The sequence below is a fragment of the Cupressus sempervirens genome, chromosome 9 (genome assembly GCF_028749045.1).
Source record: "Cupressus sempervirens isolate cs-2001-9-10 chromosome 9, ASM2874904v1, whole genome shotgun sequence".
Taxonomy (NCBI): domain Eukaryota; kingdom Viridiplantae; phylum Streptophyta; class Pinopsida; order Cupressales; family Cupressaceae; genus Cupressus; species Cupressus sempervirens.
Window position 1 is genome coordinate 643397798 of NC_143126.1, and position 19843 is coordinate 643417640.

A 19843-nucleotide genomic window follows, 5' to 3' on the forward strand; every position below is an offset into this window, starting at 1 on the left:
TTGCAGATGTTGTTGAGGAAATCAGTCATATAGAGTTGAATCCAGAAGTTGTCAATCCACTCCAAAGTGATCAAATTGTGGAGGTTGTTGTGAAAAATTTGAGGAACTAGACAATCTATTTGTACCATGTGGCAAAAGTAGGACAATCTATTCAACATGGAAAGTGGCTTACACGTGAACAAATCTAGCTTCGTTTTCCACATATATTGCAAAGTGTGGATGAAATGGGGCCCATTTCCTCTCAAAGGGAAAGAAATGATCAAAACACAATCCAGGAAGATGCAAGGGATGTTGGCACAAGCAAAAATGAGAAAAGACCAAAATCTATTTTTTCCATATTTTCTATGTTTTAGTATTTCGCATTTTCAGAGGCCTTCAAAGCATTTATGGGCCCTAAAAGCTTCTAACGATGTAAACAACATGCATTTTTGAGCTATGTAGAAAGTTGATTTCGACAAGTAGACATAAATTTTTAAATAGTTTTTTGTTAATTTTCATAGTTTTGGTATTTTATTTTGTAATAAACATTATGTGGACTATTCAATTCATTTCAAAGGGATATTGGTGACCCTTCAGATCCATCATACTTTGTGTAAACTTGATTTCTAAATGAAATGGATCACTTTTTGGCTTGCAGAAATCTATTGTTGCATTTTAACTATTTTCAATTAAATCACAATACCGACAGTTCTAAACTAGGTATTGTAATTTGAATTCTTAATTCAAGTCATAAGGATCGTAGACTTTCTCCCCGACTATTTTGAATATACAATTAATCTATAATATAGATACAATATTCTAATGTAGTGAATGAGTTTGGAATGGAAGTCTAAAAGAAGGAACTGGAATTAAACAAGACACCATAATATTATGATATATGGAGAGTAAATTAGTAGGTGATTGATGTGTATTTCATAATGATAATTAGAATTAAATAGATATATTTATATATGAGATAGATATTGAGGATATATGCATATTTGGTTTATATAATTGAAAGATTCCTTTAAAATATAATAATTATCTTATATGTATATAAATGACTCATACATAGAATGAAAGCACCACTATGTATCACTTATGTGATGCATGTTTATTAACATATTTGTAATACATTAAATAAAAATATATACTCGGCTAAACCTTTAATCAATCATTAATACAACCTTGTGGATAGGGAGTTTGTGAAGGGGAGAGTAATTTGGTCACAGTGATGAGAAGATTTCCAAAATGGGCTTTGTTCATAAAGGAGCCTCTTGGAGACTGTTTCTACCCAAGCACAATACTTCTACCATCTGCATTACTATTTGTTATTAGGAGAGGATTAAGGTATTGAGGAGTAAGTATACACTTTTGCTAAATGTGATTTAGATGCATAATGACATATGATAATTAGAGGAAACTAAATTACAATTCCCAAGTATGTCTCCAACCCTAAATTAGATATTTTGGAAAAAAATAAGTTACTTAGGAAAATATTAAGTAAAGCCCTATGAGCTTATGTTCCCCCGAGTTTTTGGGATGGGGACAGCGGAGGATGAGTTTCTAGGACGGCAATTTTTTTTGGCGATTTTGGGGACAAGGGGACGACAAATGGGGATGGCTATATATATAGGAAAATTTTAAAATATACACTGAAAATAGCAAATATACATGTCATTCATATGAAACTAGGCCCAAAGCATGTCATTTAAACATTATAGAACCTTAACATACACTATTTGAATGCCATCTAGGAAATAATAACTGATTGCGGTACTTAATTGTCAATATGTGAACAAAAATATTTGAATATAAGTTTAGTAGTGAACAATATCATAAAAATTTGGAAATCTAAATATGCCCAAAGCCTAGAGGGTTGTCATAAAATTTCATCATCATGTTCAAGTTCAACATAGAAAACAAAATATAGAAAAATGAAGTAGATTGCTGCTCAAGCTCTTGGAAGCAAAAAAATCACCTCTTCTTGCAAAATGAAAACCCCAGCCAGCTGCAACACACTCCAACTTCACAGGAAAAACCAAACAAATGACAAAATAACCACAATGTGATCTTTTGTGACCTTTTAGGGCATTTGGAGAGGCAGAGCCCACTGGACGACCAAGTAAGGACAAACAAAATAAAGTTTTTTGTTTTAAAATTTTTTTAAAATTCACAAAAAATGGGGATGGCTGGTCGTCCCCGGTTGTTAGGGGACTTCTAGACGTCCCTTTCCGCACCAAGGACGGCTCTTTTCTTTCCCAGAAGTCTCCGAGTTTCGGAGACGTCCCCTGGTGATTTGCAAATTTTGGGGACGGTTGGGGGCCATCCCCTACCCGTCCCCCCGTCTCGGAAACATGGGCTGCTAAACATTTATTTTGTGAGTTTGTGTAACTAAATGTATACGTGCATTATCAACTTAGTGTCAACTTTCATCTTGCATACTCAACTTATCAATCATTGTGCAATGTAGATACATCCACCTTGTCATCTTGGAGCACAACAATATGCATGGATGCTTGCATGATTGTTTGGTTAGCATTTATATGTTCAAAGATTGTCGACATAAAAGTTTACGTTTATCCACATATCATATACATTAACTGATATATATATATATATATATATATATATATATATATATATATATATATATATAACTTTCATCTTGCATACTCAACTTCTCAATCATTGTGCAATGTAGATACATCCACCTTGTCATCTTAGAGCACAACAATATGCATGGATGCTTGCATTATTGTTTGGTTAGCATTCATATGTTTAAAGATTGCTGACATAAAAGTTTATGTTTATCCACATATCATATACATTTACTGATATATATTTATATAATGCTTAAAGATTGTTGACATAAAAGTATATGATATGTGGATAAACGTAAACTTTTATGTCAACAATCTTTAAGCATTATATATATATATATATAAGATTGTTGACATAAAAGTTTATGATATGTGGATAAACGTAAACTTTTATGTCAACAATCTTTAAACATATGAATGCTAACCAAACAATCATGCAAGCATCGATGCATATTGTTGTGCTCTAAGATGACAAGGTGGATATATATATATATATATATATATATATATATGTATGTATATTTATATTTATTATATATATATATATATATAAAATGACAAAATAGATCACCATGGTTGTTCCTTAAAATTGAGAAGAAGGGTTCAATGTATTTAATAATTTTAAATTAATTATAAAGCCAGAATTCTTAATTATACTAGAAGAGAAAAGCAAGCATCTAAACATCTAAGGTAACTCCTCTCTCGCACTTGATGACTGGAAAAACAACTATGGTTCCAACTCAAATGGCATTCTCAACCTTCACCATGCGTTCACATCCCCTTACGCGGATTTTTACTCTTCCCCTACTTGTAGGATGAATCTTCTCTTGCATCCACTAACAAAGAAGGATTATATATCATCATCACAATAATAATAATTCATTAACAGATTTAAACTATACAATAATTGTTCTTAATGAAATCCATCATAATACTTTCCCAATATTCCACATAATAAATTTAAATCATCATTATCATATTTTAAGAATAAAAATAATCGATAAATCACATAATCGTCGAATTTCACATGAAATAGTTATTACAGTTATTTAGAAATTCACCAAATAAGATAATAATATTAATGTCCAACAAAAGACCACCAAAAGGTCTATGGGACTGGAAGATTACAACAAGAGAGCTGATAACAGTAGGAGCACCAAACGGTGTCTGAGACAAGCGTACAACAAAATTAAGAAGAAGAAAAGATACAGAGAGAGGCAAAGACAAGGACTAGGAGTCCTTTCTACGCAAAAAGAAATCCGTTACAAAAGGAGACGACTGCAAATGGATAGAAGCTCTGATCTGTCTCTGTGATCTCGTAGAAGAGTGTCACTGGTGCAAGAAGCTGCTACAGGATTTGACAGACCTAGAATGACCAAAAGAGCTGGTAGAAAGAGATGTAATAGTTTTTGTCCTCAACAATCCCATGAATAACTCCAAAGTTCATTTTCATAGCATCTTGATATGTGTACAAAACATCAAAACCAAAATGAGAGCCCAAACCCCAATATAGAGAACTTGGTGGGAAAATTTAGGGCAATTCAGATATTTGAATATTTTATTCACTCTAAAAAGGCCCTCATATGTCTCCCTTTGTCGAGGCATCTCTTTTGGAGACACTTTTTAAAAATATTGATCTAAATATTAAAGTTACTTTTAAAACAAGAGTAAAAAATATGAAATTTAATTTCCATCACCTTAGAGAATTTTGCCATGGCAACAAAAAAGAGAACACTTCACACTGAAGTGAAATCAGAATTAAAGTAGATGCAAAGTGCCCAAAATAGCACTTCCTAAAAATAGCATGTACCAAAAATAGTGCTTTTGTCAAACCCCACTGAAACTAAAAACTCAAGCTCTCTACAAAACGTCAAGTCCCCTGACCTACTCCAAATAGGCTAGAGGAACTCAGGAATAGGCTAATGGAAAGAAAAGCTGACAAGGTCAGAGGAGGCATCACAAGGGAAGCCTCTTTGATATCCTTGGTTTTGAAGACAACATAAGTGGTTTTTATGGCACTTTCTCAAGTTGAATTTTTTCTCCCTTAGGCCAGTGAATGAGTTTAGCATGTACATGAATTTGTGCTAAGCTCTTGTTGCCTAGGAAGCATACTTAGTTTTCAATTTTGGAGTTCAATCAGAAAATACTTGCCCTTCTTCCTTAGGTGAGAAGTCCTACAATGCCTTGTTCTTCTTGGTCTAAAGTGTATTCTTCAAGCAATGTAAGAGCTTTCTTTTAAAATTTGATTTTTTGAAGGAAGAAACTCAAGGAGCAAGCACTAGCTAGAATAGCATAATCTTGTAGAAAAAAACACAATTACATCCCAAACAAAACATTGGTTGACAAGTACACTACCTACCAACTTACAACCCAATACACAAATTACTTCAATGGTTGAAAACTACACTAGAAGATATAGCTCCACAATTTACCCATCTTGAGAGCTCTAAGAAACATGAATAAATGCGGAATATGTTGTACTACAAATGAATAGACCTAGTTTTAAAAAGTTACATGCTTGTAATAGGAATATGATCATTCATGTTTTTGCTTTTGTTCTAATTAACAAGGTTTTCTTTTTTTAGTTGTCCTTTTCTTAACCAATACACCTAACTTTTCAATAGAGAAAAGCTTAAACAATTCAGTGCAATTTGTACCAGACATATCCTTCCTACAAGAAAAAAGTGCTTGTCTTTCAGGGGGGAACATGTTATTTCTGCCCTGATAAGTACGCACAATCCATTAGAAGAATTAGAATATTTCTAGACTGAAAAATGATAATTACCTTGACATTTCCATGTATTTGTCCCTGACTGTGAAGATAGTATAATGCCTTTAACACTTCTCGTAAGAAAGATGCAATAACCGACTCTTTGAATCCCTCTTGTTGTATAGCTTTCATTAAATGAAGACAAGATCCCCCAGCAATGTATGGCATTACAACCCAAAGATTGCAATCTACTACAAAAGAACAATGGGCGCGCAGAACATTTGGATGGCTAGTCAAGGCCATAACCTGCACTCCACGACATATTGTATCCTGCACAGAGAGGGGAAAAGCATGCGTAAGAGCATAAGAATTGTCTAAATGGCTCGCCAAGTGCATTTAATATGATGCCACTTCAAAACCAAAGAAAATCAGATTTATAAATGATGTTAATCTCATGACCCTGACCTTTTGCAGGTATGTTGCGTGTTTCAACTCAAGCATCTAGGCATAGAGTTACAATGCCCTTATTTTATAGTTACCTGGAGACGGGTAAGCGAACTGGTACAGATATATGGATGTCATTCAAAAGAAGGTGCATGAGTAAATAAAAAAGGTTAATGGGTACTGGTGCAGGGGCAAGGATGTCATTCACATCGCTGTACAAGCAAATAAAAAAGTTTACAGCTATATTATATAAAATTATAGCAATCAAACAAAGTGCACACAGAGACAAGAAAAAGTATACTAACCTCAACCATATATTGGAGTTTCCTAGTAATTATGCATTTTCACAAAACATCAGTGCATGGCATTCAGAACTAAAAGCAAGAACTGGTGACAAATTCCATAGCATTCAACATTTTGCAACATGGTTTTATATACTAAAAGAGATTTGCAATTAAAAAAGCATGCCAAGTGGATGACGTATTATGAACCCAATCCATTTATTCACCTGCCTTGTATTTAAACTACATGTGCTGCTGAAAATGGGTATTAATAATAATAAGCATATAAATATTATTTTCTTTAAAGAACCAAGAACTTTGAACATGAACAGCCATAGAAGCAACACAAATGATTAACTTTTCTAAATGCCTGAAAGGAAGTCAACCACAACATTTGGACTATGATAACAATTTGTCCATTGAATGGTTCCTCCAAAACTTTTGCAAGTTCAATTGCAAAGCAATTTGCTAGTCATACATGTTACAACTAAAATAGCTCATTTCAACTACATCATATTGCATTATGTAAAACATGAAAGGCAGATGGACTTAAAGTTCAAAAGATGACCTATCTAGTGACAAAGCAACAAATTAGGTACAGATCATAGTTGTTATATAAACTTTCTAGCTAGCACCTACAAGAGAAACAAAACCTTGGAAATGTCATTTGAAAGTCAGAAGATTATCAATTTAATAAATTAATTAAAGATCCATAGCCTACTCTTTATTTCCCATATGCTAAGGGGTAAAAAACAAGGGAAATAATTTAATAATATTATTGTAAGTTTAGCCAATCAGTTTATTTTCAAGAGGCCAACATTAATATTATAAATTTATTTAATAAAGCTGCCATCTAAATAAAACATAAAAGGCCTGCATAATATTTTATTTTAAAGTTTTAAACACTTCGGAGGGAAAAGTAAATTTAAATCAAGGGCCCAAAAGGTAACTATAAAAGAAAACCCTTTGCTCAAAGTAAATCATCCATTGTCATTTTGTAATTCCTTTCATTTGGAGATTGAAGCATACAAGAAAGAAAACCCCTGGTGTAGAAGATTCAGAGTATGAAAACCTTCTTGGTTTCCATTATTTGATTTGATGATGAAAGACCTCTTGCCTATGCGAGGTGATTCCATCAGGGGATCTCATTTGTACTGATTTAAGGAAGATTTGATTGTCTAGAATTGGATTGATTGAGTATTTGCAAGAAAATCTTATCAGTATTATCCAATTACTGATTGCAAAGATAATTGAGAATCGTTTGTTGTTGTACAGGATCAGATATGTTGGTTTTTAGTAATCTGTATTGCTGATTGTAAGGTGTTTGCTGCTGTTGTACACTATCATACCTTTTGTGAGAGAAATTCATGCTTAGTAGTTGTTATGCAGCCCCTCTCCTAGTCGTGCCAAGGTTAGAATTTCCCTCAAAAAAGCATTTCCAGTGCCACATTCACTGCCATACATTTTCCTTGAGTCCCCATACCACATAGGAGCATGCTGTACCCTTGGTTACAATCCATAACAAGATAATGACAGTTGTGGATCAATCTTACACTAAGGATAACTACTTTTTCAAAGAAATTAAGAATCTATACATCTATACAGAAAAGTTGTGAGTGCACAACTATGTGAAATTTACTGAAAACATAATTAAGAGTGATTTATGACGTTATCATTGTTAATAGTTGTTGTATTTGCCAATTATACTCACTGTAATCAATAATTATCAGCATTAACCATCACATATGTTATTCATGAATAGTTATAAGCTAAGTTGCAGGATTCGTACCCACATGCCCTTAACCAGATTTGGGTACACACTTGGTCAGGGTGCATCTGTGGGTATGTGTTGGGTGCGCACCCACAGTGTTGGGCATGCACCCGTGCAAACCCACAGACCTTAAAAAAAGTGGGCTCGAACATGATTAAAAACTTCATCTTTTTTTAGTTTTCTTCCTAACCCTATGACCGCCCAATATTTGGCCTTCAAACACACAGATTTCATTTTTACCTCTCATTTTGCTCTCACAATATTTTCTCTCCATCTTGGCATTTTGAAGGAAGGTGATTGTTATCGAAGGAGATCAATTATGATTTCATGAACTAAATTTTGTAATTCAGTAATTGTAATGATTTTCATTAGAATGGTGAACATAGACATATATGATATCATTGATATGCCTTATTTGAATATTTTTCAACTATCAATTGGCATTTAGTATTTCTCTATTTTTAAATATATATTTATGTATACCCATATGCACCCAAACCCCTAAACAAAAATTTCATGAACCACATACCAGGATCGTGTACCCACACTTGTCCCCAAACTCTAACCTATAACATAGGTTGTAAGGTGTATATGAGGGTTTAGTACATCAAATATGTTATAATATTTATCATATTTTCCTATTATAAGTGTTCCCATAAGCCATCAATATTCACAGTTCATTTTATAGTTGAGTACTTTTTGGTATTTGAGGTTTCCAAATTCATATGGTAGTCATCATAAAACCCCTTTATTATTGTTTTGTTAATATAGTTGTATAAAGCTATATATTAATTGTTTGTGTGCTTTTCGATAGTTATAGGAGTTGATTGATAGATGCTGTGTTCTCATGGCAATTGTGGAGTCTTTTAAATAGCCTTAGCATAGTCAAGGAAAGTAGTCAAACCTCTGGCTAATTATCTTTGGTATATTTTTTATAGCAATTCAATGTGCAAATAAAGATATGTTTTTACTCCTCTATCTAGAATGCATTGTTATTTCTTTTGTTAATTCAGGTTTTGATTTGATCAGATAAAAGAGTAGACATTTGCGGACTTTCCTTCAAACAAAATGGAGCTAGATTTAATGGATTCATGCCTTTAGACCCAAATAAAGGAAGGAAAAGACCGAAATGTGGCCAAGATAAAAAGATTAGACGATCCTTAAGGATTGTAGAATAATAATAGAGGCAACTATGAGAAGAAACTGAAGAAACTCCAGCCTATCCAAAGTTAGAGCCCATCCCGAGAAAAGAGTCAAGCCGGAGTGTGAGTTGAAGTCAGAGCCATATTTGAGGGAAAAAAAATTTCCTCTACAAAGAAGCATACAAGAGCAGAGTGGGAGATACCAAGACACTTACCACAACCCAAAAAAGCATTTGTCAATCTTTCTAACCAAGCAGAAAAGTCAATACAACCATCATTAGACAAGGAAGAATGGGAGATAGCATCAAAACATTCATTGAGAAAGCATATGAGAGTAACCTTCTGCACAATGAAAAGTCATTGATTGAACAAGAATTGGTGATTCAAGGAATCAAACCAAAAACTACTAGGTCAAGGGTTTATAAAAGAGAACATAAAGGCAATACATTCGTGTGCAGAACACTAAAGAAAAATGAGTTGATTTTCACAAGACTGAGAGTACAAGCAAAACACCAATCGAATGAATTAAGACTCTCTAGTGAGCACATTCCAAGAGCTAAGAGTGCATCAAAAGAAAAGTATGGTGATGCCACCATCAAGCACTAGAATAAGGGGCAAAAATTGGCCAACTCATAGGTAATAGATTGAAGGATCTCATGGGGCATTACAAGACTTGTCAAACAATATGGACAATGAACAACCAAGATGACAAAGCATACTAGCTTCTGTCCTTCCCAAACACCCTAATGGGTTTTTCCATTGGTTGGTATCCCGAAATTGAGCTAGCTTCAAGAGCACATGAGAAAGATTGAAGAAAGCTTATGAAGAGGAGTTCAAACTGCTACAAGAAGATAATGAAATCATAGCTCAAATATATAGTACTCAACATGACAACTAGGAGAATGTATCATTTAATTGCAAGCTCAAGGAAATCCTAGTAAAATTTAAAAACGAATTGTCTGAATGCCTCAAGAAGAGATGTCTCATCAAAGGTCTTGTTCCTTCAATTGCAAAAGTTGAAGGTAATTGCCCTAGTGCAAATGAGGACCCCCCTGTGTTCGCTTAGTTGTCCCATGTAGTCTTATTTAAGGGGCAATTTTTGAGTCTCTGAGTAATTTGAGCGACTTTGGCTCGCTAGGGAGTCAAGTCAATCAAGGATATGAATGAGAGATGGACCAAGCTAGTCAAGGATGTGAAATTAAAGTCAAGAGATTTGTGATCAAATGAATTAGAATTGTTAGAGAATCCTTGTTCTACTATCAAATTTATCTAACAAAGTCAAGAAAACTTATGGAAAAGAACATTAATGGAAGCATGTTGATTACTTAAATTTGGTTGAGTCTAAATTTTTTTCAAAATCTAGAATCTCCATTACAACTTCTATGAAAAACATCTTGACAATATATACCAAAGTTCCCAAACTTGGTGAGTCGTGGGCCACATGGTCCTAGATGAGTCCCAAAGTCCCGAGCTCAAACTCGGACGAGTCTAAGCCAAGACTCGCTGGACTCACCAAGTGGCGAGTTTAAAGGTGACTCATTGAGTCCCAATGATGAGACTCGGCCAGCAATCTATAAGTTGTTTTCAAAAAAAAGGATAAAATATATAGGAGATATTCATTGACTCTTGTTTCATAAGTAGTGATTCACGTGAATTCATCTCTCATGATAATAAATGGAACACTTAACACTCATTGGATCTAGGTGATGCTCATAGAGGTGAAGCACCGGGACTTCCCGGGAGGTCACCCATCCCAGTACTAACCAGCTTGAGCGCGATTAACTACAAAGTTTCCTCCATGGTTAAACCCACTCTACTTGCAACCCCATTTGCAAAGCCTTCACCAAGTGTTGTGCCTTATGGACCATTCATTAGAGAGCCCCTTAAGCTCATCAATTGATGAGTAGGAGATATCTTTCTATAGCAAGGCAAATTGTGATATTGCTACCAGGGTTTAACTGTGTAGTTTTTGACTCAAACTCATTGACTCATGTTTCATGAGTAGTGATTCACACGAATCCATCTCTCATGATAATACATGGAACACTTAACATTCGTTGGATCTAGGTGAAGCACCAAGACTTATTGCGAGGCCACCCATCCCAGTACTACTCCAGCTCGAGCGCGCTTAACTACAGAGTTTCCCCCATGGTTAAACCCATTTTGCTTGCAACCCCATTTGCAAAAGCTTCACAAGTGTTGTGCCTTATGAACCATTCAATCGATGAGCTCAAGGGGCTTTTCAATGAATAGTTCATAAGGCACAACATTGATGAAGGTTTTGAAAATGGGGTTGCAAGCAGAGTGGGTTTAACCATGGAGGAAACTCCATAGTTAAGAGCGCTCAAGCTGGAGTAGTACTGGGATGGGTGATGAAGAATTGGAAGGTGAGGAATATTTTTCCTGAAAATGCAGTGATCTGTCATTTAATTGCCCCATGGCCTACCACTCTAGAAATACACAACTGGTTGTCCAGTGGCTGGCTACTTACAGGGAGAACTATCTTAAATTTATCCCAATGTGCAGGGTTTTAACTTTTTTTTATTGTCATGTTTGAATTCCCGTAAAGACACTGAATTTATTCTTAATGATCGTATGTGGAGCTAGGGCATTATTTTGCTTCATATGAAGCCCTGGAACCCAGAGTTCAATTGGCTATCAAAATCTTTAAGGTGATACCAAATTAAGCCAATCTTCCAAACCTCCCCTTGTAATTTCATACTGATTCCTGCTTATTCGTGATCTTCACTATGGAAATTCCTGTCACTATATATGTCAACTGCAGCTTTCTCTCAACTTACTTTGTCTATATTCGGGTTGATCTCAATACTTCTAAGGATCTAGCAGCAGAAATTGTGCTGAAAGTGGTGGATCACTCATAGAAAGAGTCTTTGGACCATCAAGGACTTTCTTTCCATTGACACAAATGCTTTGGAATGGGCTATATTGCTGCTAACTTTCTTAGCTTCAACCATTAATCTAGTAGCCAAGCTTCATGGTGAGGGATGCTCTTTCCCATCACTTAATTGTTAAGATTTCTTTAACAGGTCTTAGACCTCTTCAAAGACCATTCAGGTAAAACCTTCCTTTTCTTCTGAAATAATTAGTGAGAAAGTTCCTTCGAATAAATTTACTCCTGCTCTCATGGTAGAGACTCCGTTACTTCATTCTTTGTCTGCTGAGCATGTTCCTCTCATGAAAGAACTTGTCTCTTCATTCTTGGATCTAATTCATTGTCAGGAGCAGCATTTGTTGCCAGTGCAGCAAGTTTTGGAAATTCCAAATGGAGTGCATTGGATTGTGGTTTCCAATCAGAAAACAGGGAAATCCAAGAAAATTACGTTTGCATACTTAGATCTAGAAGTAAGGTGTAAGGCTTGCTATGATAGTTATTTTCCAGCTTGCCTGTAAATAGATCCCTCAAAATTAATCTAAAATAAATGCCTGCCTCAAGCTCTCTCACTACATCAAGATTGGCTATCCATACAAACCATTAATCAACTCAAAATTTAAGAAGCAAATGGAACTGCCCATAATTCTTTTTCCCCTTATCATTAAGAGAAAAAGTGAACCCTTGATCACTCTAACTCAGCTAAGGCATTCCTAAGCAATCCACATGAACACTGAACAATATTAAGATTGGTGCCAAAATATGAAATATTCAATTTATGATACACGCTTTTCCCATCTTAATGCTTCAACAAATTCCAGGAGGACCCATTGCCAAAAAAAGCATATCACATTTTCCTGTATACCAAGGCAAAAAAATCCTATCATTATAAGGAGATATACTCTTCAGTCTTCTAATGTTGTAACTCCAACTCCTTAATAATTTAGTAATTTGTCTAAAATGATGCATTTTTCTCTAGGGAGATACCTTATAAACAGTTAATTGTGTTCAATTATCATCATTACTTAGATATTTCTAATTTCATTTTCTTTCTTTGTGCTTAACTGAGTGAAGATTGAAGATAAACTTGCATGAATCTACTTGATATTTTACCCATGAAATATTGAAGACATAATAAGGTTTACGAATGAACACCTCTAAAATCTCATATATGTCTCTCTATTGGTCCTTGTCCTGGAAGAAGATTTGTTGTACAAGGCAACTTTTGGTTAGTTTTTTTTATGACAGGTGGAAAACAGGCATGGATACTTTTTCTGATCCCCATCACCATGGGTGTAAACTTGTAAAGACAATATGATGAATAATTGAATTGGTTGGAACAACAATAAACTGAGCACAAATCTCAATGAGAAGTTTATCAATGGATATAAATACGTGCGTAAAGACAATATGATGAAGTGGCCCAATGAGAAATTAATCAATGAATATCAATATATTCCTACAATGGAAGGTCCACAGCAACTTTAGATTTGGCCGTATTTTTTATCAAAAATTTGGAATCAGTAGAAGTTACTCATCCATCTCTATGCCTAAGCAGGGATGCATTGCATGCTAACATATTTTTTCACAAATATTGTCATCATGTGTATATGAACAAGTGCATGAGAGGTGATCCACAGCCAGCACCTCACAACTATTGATCCTGTGAGTAAAGGTCTGATATGGATGGATGAAGGAGACCCGCATATGGATGTACTTCAACTATCAGGCACCTCCATTCTACCCAATTAAACATCCAAATTCCATTCCATTGCATCAAAAAGTCATATTCATTCAATAAGACAGTCAATTACCAGCCACAAACCAGCACCTCTTTATACTTTATTGCCCAAGCAGATGACAATTGCAGGAAGGACAAACAAAGACGGGATTCTTGTGGGAAGTTGAAGGAGGCACTGATAAATTTAATTCAATGAAATAGTACACTTATTCTGCTCAATTAAATGTTAAAAATCCACTCCGTTGCCTTAGATGAAGTCGATGATAAATATGGTTGTTGTGCGTAGTTTAAAAGACCCTTCTATATCGTCTGAATCAGATAGATGAGACATTTGTTCTACACAAGTAAAATATTCAAATTTGATTCCATGTGTCATAAAGACATACTCTCATTTGATATTCTAGCCAAATATGTGTGATACGTATTTTATTAGCTTATTGTTTTGAAGTTTTCCTAGCATCAAACACAAACTGGAACCTCTCCACACTTGATCCTCAGGGAACATGGTCATGGAAGAACAAACGACAGTGATATATTACTAAATAGCATTGTTGTAGATGTGAAGATCGACTTCAAATACAGCACATTATTATACTGGTGAATTTACTTTATTTTTTCCATTGCATCCAATAGCCATATCCATTTGATATCCTAGCAAAGAATTATCAAATATTCAATCTTGGTTCTATTTTTCACATCAAAAACAAGCACGAGAGCTTCTACATTGATCCTCTGAATATACAGAATGAAACAGAGGACAGTAGCATACAGAGATGTTGTACGCAAGCGAAGGAAACCAATACCCATTTGAAAATCTAGTTGACATCTTTATCCTATCTAATCGGATATCCAAATTTCTATAGTTATTGGACATCTTGATCAAATATTGGTCATATGATTTTCCTCTTCCTGATGATGGACCACTGAGTGTGATCCCAAACGTCGAGTAACAAAAACATATACAGTGCAAACCAGAAGCTTTTATCTTTATTCATATAATTTTCTTTCATTTTCAGATTTTAAACCGTAAACAAACCAAGAGGAGACATTATGCCTACCAGAGTAGCGCTGGATTTGTCAAGGTCAACGACTTTGATTGCAACAATCTCATTGAATGGAACACAGCGAGCCCTGTATACTATTGCACCAGTACCCACACCCACCTCCTCATATAGCTGATAATCAGAAGGCTTCACTGGAAACTTCTTTCTAGATCCCTGATGAACCACAGTTAGACTTCGAATAAGTTTTCTCTTGGATGGCGAGGGCAATAATTTCCCTCCAAAGCATCCCGTATTGCCTCCATAAGTACCCATTATACAAAGGATTCAATCAAACGGAAACCAGTACTCGGTTGAACAGAAAATCAAACAAAAAAGCTCTGCATGTGTTATGTTTAAGCCTTTTTCAGTTTTTTGTTCCTTTCGCCTCCAATCATGAACCCCATTTGTCATCCCAATGTTTGTTTTTTCTTGGATTTTAACATCGATCTGATTCAACATGCTCGTTACTCTAGAAACTAAAAAAAACTCGGTCTTTAAGAGCGGCAACTGTCGAACATGTGGGTCTACATTGTAATTGGCCTCAGTTTTTGGTCAGATGCTAAAATGGGTTTTGAGATTTGGGTAAACACCTAATGTGAAGACTGCCCAGAAGATTTAATTTACATTAATCGAGAGAATCTACGTGGAGAAAGATGGAAGGACAAATCAATGAAAATATTTTCATATTTATATCGTAAATAGATAATGAGAACCTGATGATTACCCTGGGGAGGTCATTCCTTCGGCTTGTTTTTAGTTTTTTAAAACAGCCAAAATCATTCATTCATTCAATTCAGAAATTTACTGGGAGCAGCTGCGACCAAAAAATTTACATTGGTAAGTTTCGAGTAGTGATATCGCTATCAGGATTTAACTCCTACTCATCAAGTTTCGAGTAGCTACGTGGCATTCTTGTTCACACAGGGTAACTATGTAAATATGTTGTTTGTGTCTTATTATCTGTCATTTTATTTGAAATTCAGATTTATGAAATAATTTCACTAAATATTATATATATATGAATAGCAAAATCTTTGAAAAAGAGTGACATGCTGTCAAATCTCAGAGTCAAACATACCTGGTTAAGGAAAATTATAACTACCTTAAACAACGCCAAACGAAAAGACCTGATTATAAACATTTAATATATAAATTATAAATAAATGTTAAAATTCTAAGTTTTGAAAATCATTAATAATGAGAATAATATACTTCGATTTTTGTATACATATTTGAATATTATTATTTATGGGTTCACGGTACCAATGTCTATGTCACGTTGTTGCAATATAAATTTTATAGAATTTGCAGGCATTCTTAGTTTTCAAGGTTATATTATTTATTTATATAAGGGATTCGTTTTTCCCTTATATAATCTCACCTATTGTTAGATTTCAAAATAGGGTCTCTATCTTTAAAAATTTAATGTCTTTATTATCATAATACCATTCCAATTTAATAATTTTATATTTTTTTCTATAGTTTTCTATAATTATTTTTTTAAAATATATTGTATATAATTTTATTTTAAATGTGTATTTGGTTGTATGATTTTAAGATATATTTTGATTATTTTAAGGTGTTAATTAATCTAAGATTTAATTTAGTAGTATGATATGTCAATTTTTTGTATGGAGAATCTTTTTAACTCAAGTCTCAATAGCCTACTTATTTCAAATTGGATTGTAACATGTGTCCTAGAGAAGATTGTTCATTTGGTTGCATTCTTGATTTTACATTCATATATTTGAAGTTCAACAACTTTAGTATATGGTCATATCGATCAATGTGGGAACCAAATTCTTTAATCACCTGTCTATGATTATGTATTTATAGATGTGCATTTTGACAAAAAGATCAAAAGGTGTTTTGACAAAGCATCGACAACATGCTCTCGTCTTGCAAGTAATGAACTATTTTTTGAAAGCATCGATAACACATCAATCTCCCGACACTCAATAAAAGAAATATATTATTAATAAACACTTCAAAAGAAAACTTCAACATAATCATCAATTAGCTTGCATTGGGATTCAATAGTAATCAACTAAAAAACATTCATAGTCACATCACATTAGCATCCATTGTTGCCCCTTTATCACTTATATTTATATTGTGCATTACGTCATGGGGCTTGAACAAGGTGCAAGGAAGTCCCTATAATTAAACTTAACATAAGAGGATTTGGAGTGCTTTGTAGCACTCTTACAATTCCTTGCCTTAGATATCAATCAAACAAGCATGTATTATAAGTATCAAAGTGTTAGTTATTCTCAAGACTAGATCATGAAATTAAGACACGATTATACATTTGGATAGGATAAATGTCATGATAACATTGTAGACACTTGAATTCTTTAATTTTAATTATCCTATTAGTAATATAATACCAATTTAATAGTTGCAAACCTTTGTTGTAATGTGATATTAGTTGATTTTTAATTTTGATAATTTCAAGTTACATAACTTTAATTTTATCTTGTTACCATCTTGTCACATTGTGATATTGATATCGGGATTCAACTGTGTAGTTTGACTCAAAAACTACATAATTGAACCTAGATAGCAATATTACAATTTGAGTTGTGGAAAATATCTCTTGCTTATCTTAACACATGTTTTGATAAAACAATGCAACAAAACAAAGGTGTTGTCCCTTTATAAGCCAGACCAAAGGGTCACAAACAACAAATTACCATCAACAACAAACGAACAAAGTTAGCACATTTTAGGAGACACTAGAAATTTAACCACCTAGAGAGAAACATACTCATCCACCCAAGCACCACTATCAAAAACAACAAAAGGAACATAGTAGAACCTTTAGAAACCAAAAAGACTAAATTATCACTGGTATAGTACAAAATAACTAGATTCATGGCATAGTCCATAATCATAACAATCAAAAATGACCATAGTCCATCATAGCATTAAATATAGAAATAACAATTATTTTAAGCCTCAACCACTTAAGGTCATACCCAAAAGTATTAACAACATTGTGTTAACATTAAGGTCAATTTGTTTATTAATGACTCAACACTTAGTCAATTGGTTACATTGCTACCAACCTCTATAGTTTCTACTGAGCTTATCATTCATCCAATAGTGTCAACCAATTGTTTTAGTTGATACCAAGCTAAACAGTCAAATTTTAGTTCATGTCGAGCTACACAATGTTTACTAAGAAATTGAGACTGTTTACAGTATAGTCCGAGCGTAGCAATGTTTATTGAGCTATCCAGTAGAAGTGACGAAGATCTTAGTGTTAACCAAGCTCTATAGTGTTAACTAAGTTCTACAGTGTTTACCAAGCTCATAGTGTTAACGAAGTGAATCCAATGTTGACCAAGTCATAATGTGTCAACTAAGTGATTCAACATCTACCGATTTTCTCAGTGTTCACCGAGTCACACAGTGCTGACCAAGTTCAAGCTACTCGAAGTGATCAGTATGGGCCGAACTTCAACTTCAACCGAGTGCCAGAGTTTGTCGAGCGTTGACAATGTTTGTCAAGTGTCAAAACATCACCGAGTTTGTCTTCAGAACCTGAGTTATAGTAGTTGGGTTGACCTTGTGAATTATGATGAATTTGGTATTGTAGCCAACTCCAGTAAGTAATTATTTGGATTGATATATATGTAACTTATTGCATCATATCCAAGTGTGAAAAAGAGAAGTAATATGAAGTGTATGAGTGTGAATTGAAGAAGTTTGCAAGCAGTATAAGGACAACAGAGATTTATCTATCCCAGCAAAGTGATCATTGCAATTCAAGGAATCTTATTTAGCAAATCATAGTTGTAGGTCAAAGATTAGCCACTGATTCATTCTAACAGGTGCATCAGTCAAATCCTGTAACCAGGTGGACTTAATAGTCTTTTGATATATCTCCTAACAGAATGGATACTTCATTGTATGTTTGTAAATCCTTTAACAAGATGGACCTCACAGTCCTTATTGCTCCTAATGGGGCAGATCACCATAAGTGATCAATTATAAGCCTTAACAAGTCAACTTTATACAACAATACTAAAGCTTGTGGGTATCATCCCCACCCCAGTTTTACTTTCTAATTGGAAGGTTTTTGGATCACCATATGTTGTGTCAAAGTGTTATGAATGTTTTATTGCTTTCATTCTTCCATGCATGTAATTAGATCAGAATAATTTATGAAGGATTAATTGGTGAAGTAAGTTTAAGTTTTATTGGTTCCTAATTCACCCCTCCTGTCTTGGTAACCTAGCCTACCTTATGTTTCTAACAATTGGTATCAAAGCTATTGGTTCTCATATCAGAAGTTTAACAACTTGATATAAGATCAGAGGCAATGGAGGTATATAGGCTAGATAAGGCTATTGAGAATGAAAAGATGGATCTTGAATTAGCTATTGGACAACTCAAGATGACAAAGGAGCAACTCTCTCAATCATTGCAAAGAAGGAAAGATCTTGCAGTACAAATGGATGAAAACTCTACATTGAAGAAAGAATTGAAGACTTATGTCCAGAAAGAAATTTAGATGAAGCTGATGTAGCAATCAAATACCTACTTGAGAAGAATTCCAATATTCAAGAAGTCAAAAAGTTGAAAAGAGAGCAATAAATCCAATCAATTGGATTATGTGAAATCGTGGAAGAAAAATACAAAACCAAAGAAGAGATAGAAGCAAAGGATAATGAAATTTAACAACTATCCCTTCAACAAGCAGACTTTATTTATCAACTCAATGATGCAAATCAAGAGCTTATCAATCTAAGGACAAAGAATGAAAGACAACAAAATGATCTCAGTATTGAAAAGCAAACCAATGAGAGAATGATGAAATCTCAAGAAAGCATGAATCGATTGAATGTGAAAACTCAATATAGACAAAAAGGGAAAGCTAGATTAGGATATATAGAAGAAGGTGAAACATCTCAGCAAGGAGCTCAAAAGAACAAAAGACCTACTTGCAATCATTGTGGTAAGATAAGTCATACATCAAATAAGTGTTGGAGCAATGGTAAAGAAAAATTCAATGTAAAATGTTACAATTGCAATAAGCATGGTCATAGAGAAAGTGAATGCACGGATATACCTAAGTTTGAAGGAAAGTGTCACAATTGCAACAAACAATGACACAAATCTTCAAAATGTAAGACCAAGAAGATGATAAACAAGATTATAGGATTGCCCATGTTGAATAAGGTGAAGACCACTAAAACCCTAGGTTAGGTTGAATTGACAAAGAAAACTT

The 19843-nt window shown here is 34.2% G+C and overlaps 1 protein-coding gene across 3 annotated transcripts in view; it reads right to left on the bottom strand.

Moving 5' to 3' along the window:
- Positions 1 to 15351, bottom strand: part of LOC149540381 (uncharacterized) — a 110055-nt gene extending 94704 nt beyond the window's left edge. For 2 of the 3 annotated variants that reach the window (XM_089801475.1, XM_089801473.1), the window contains exons 1-2: positions 14620 to 15201; positions 5368 to 5622 (exon numbers count right to left, since the gene is read on the bottom strand). In XM_089801475.1, coding sequence (XP_089657601.1) covers positions 5368 to 5622; positions 14620 to 14877 — 513 coding nt within the window. In that variant the 5' untranslated portion in view covers positions 14878 to 15201. Of the gene's footprint in view, positions 1 to 5367; positions 5623 to 14619 lie in introns of all 3 variants that reach the window. The other variant, XM_089801474.1, reaches the window with a different exon arrangement.
- Between the last annotated feature and the right edge of the window lie 4492 nt (positions 15352 to 19843).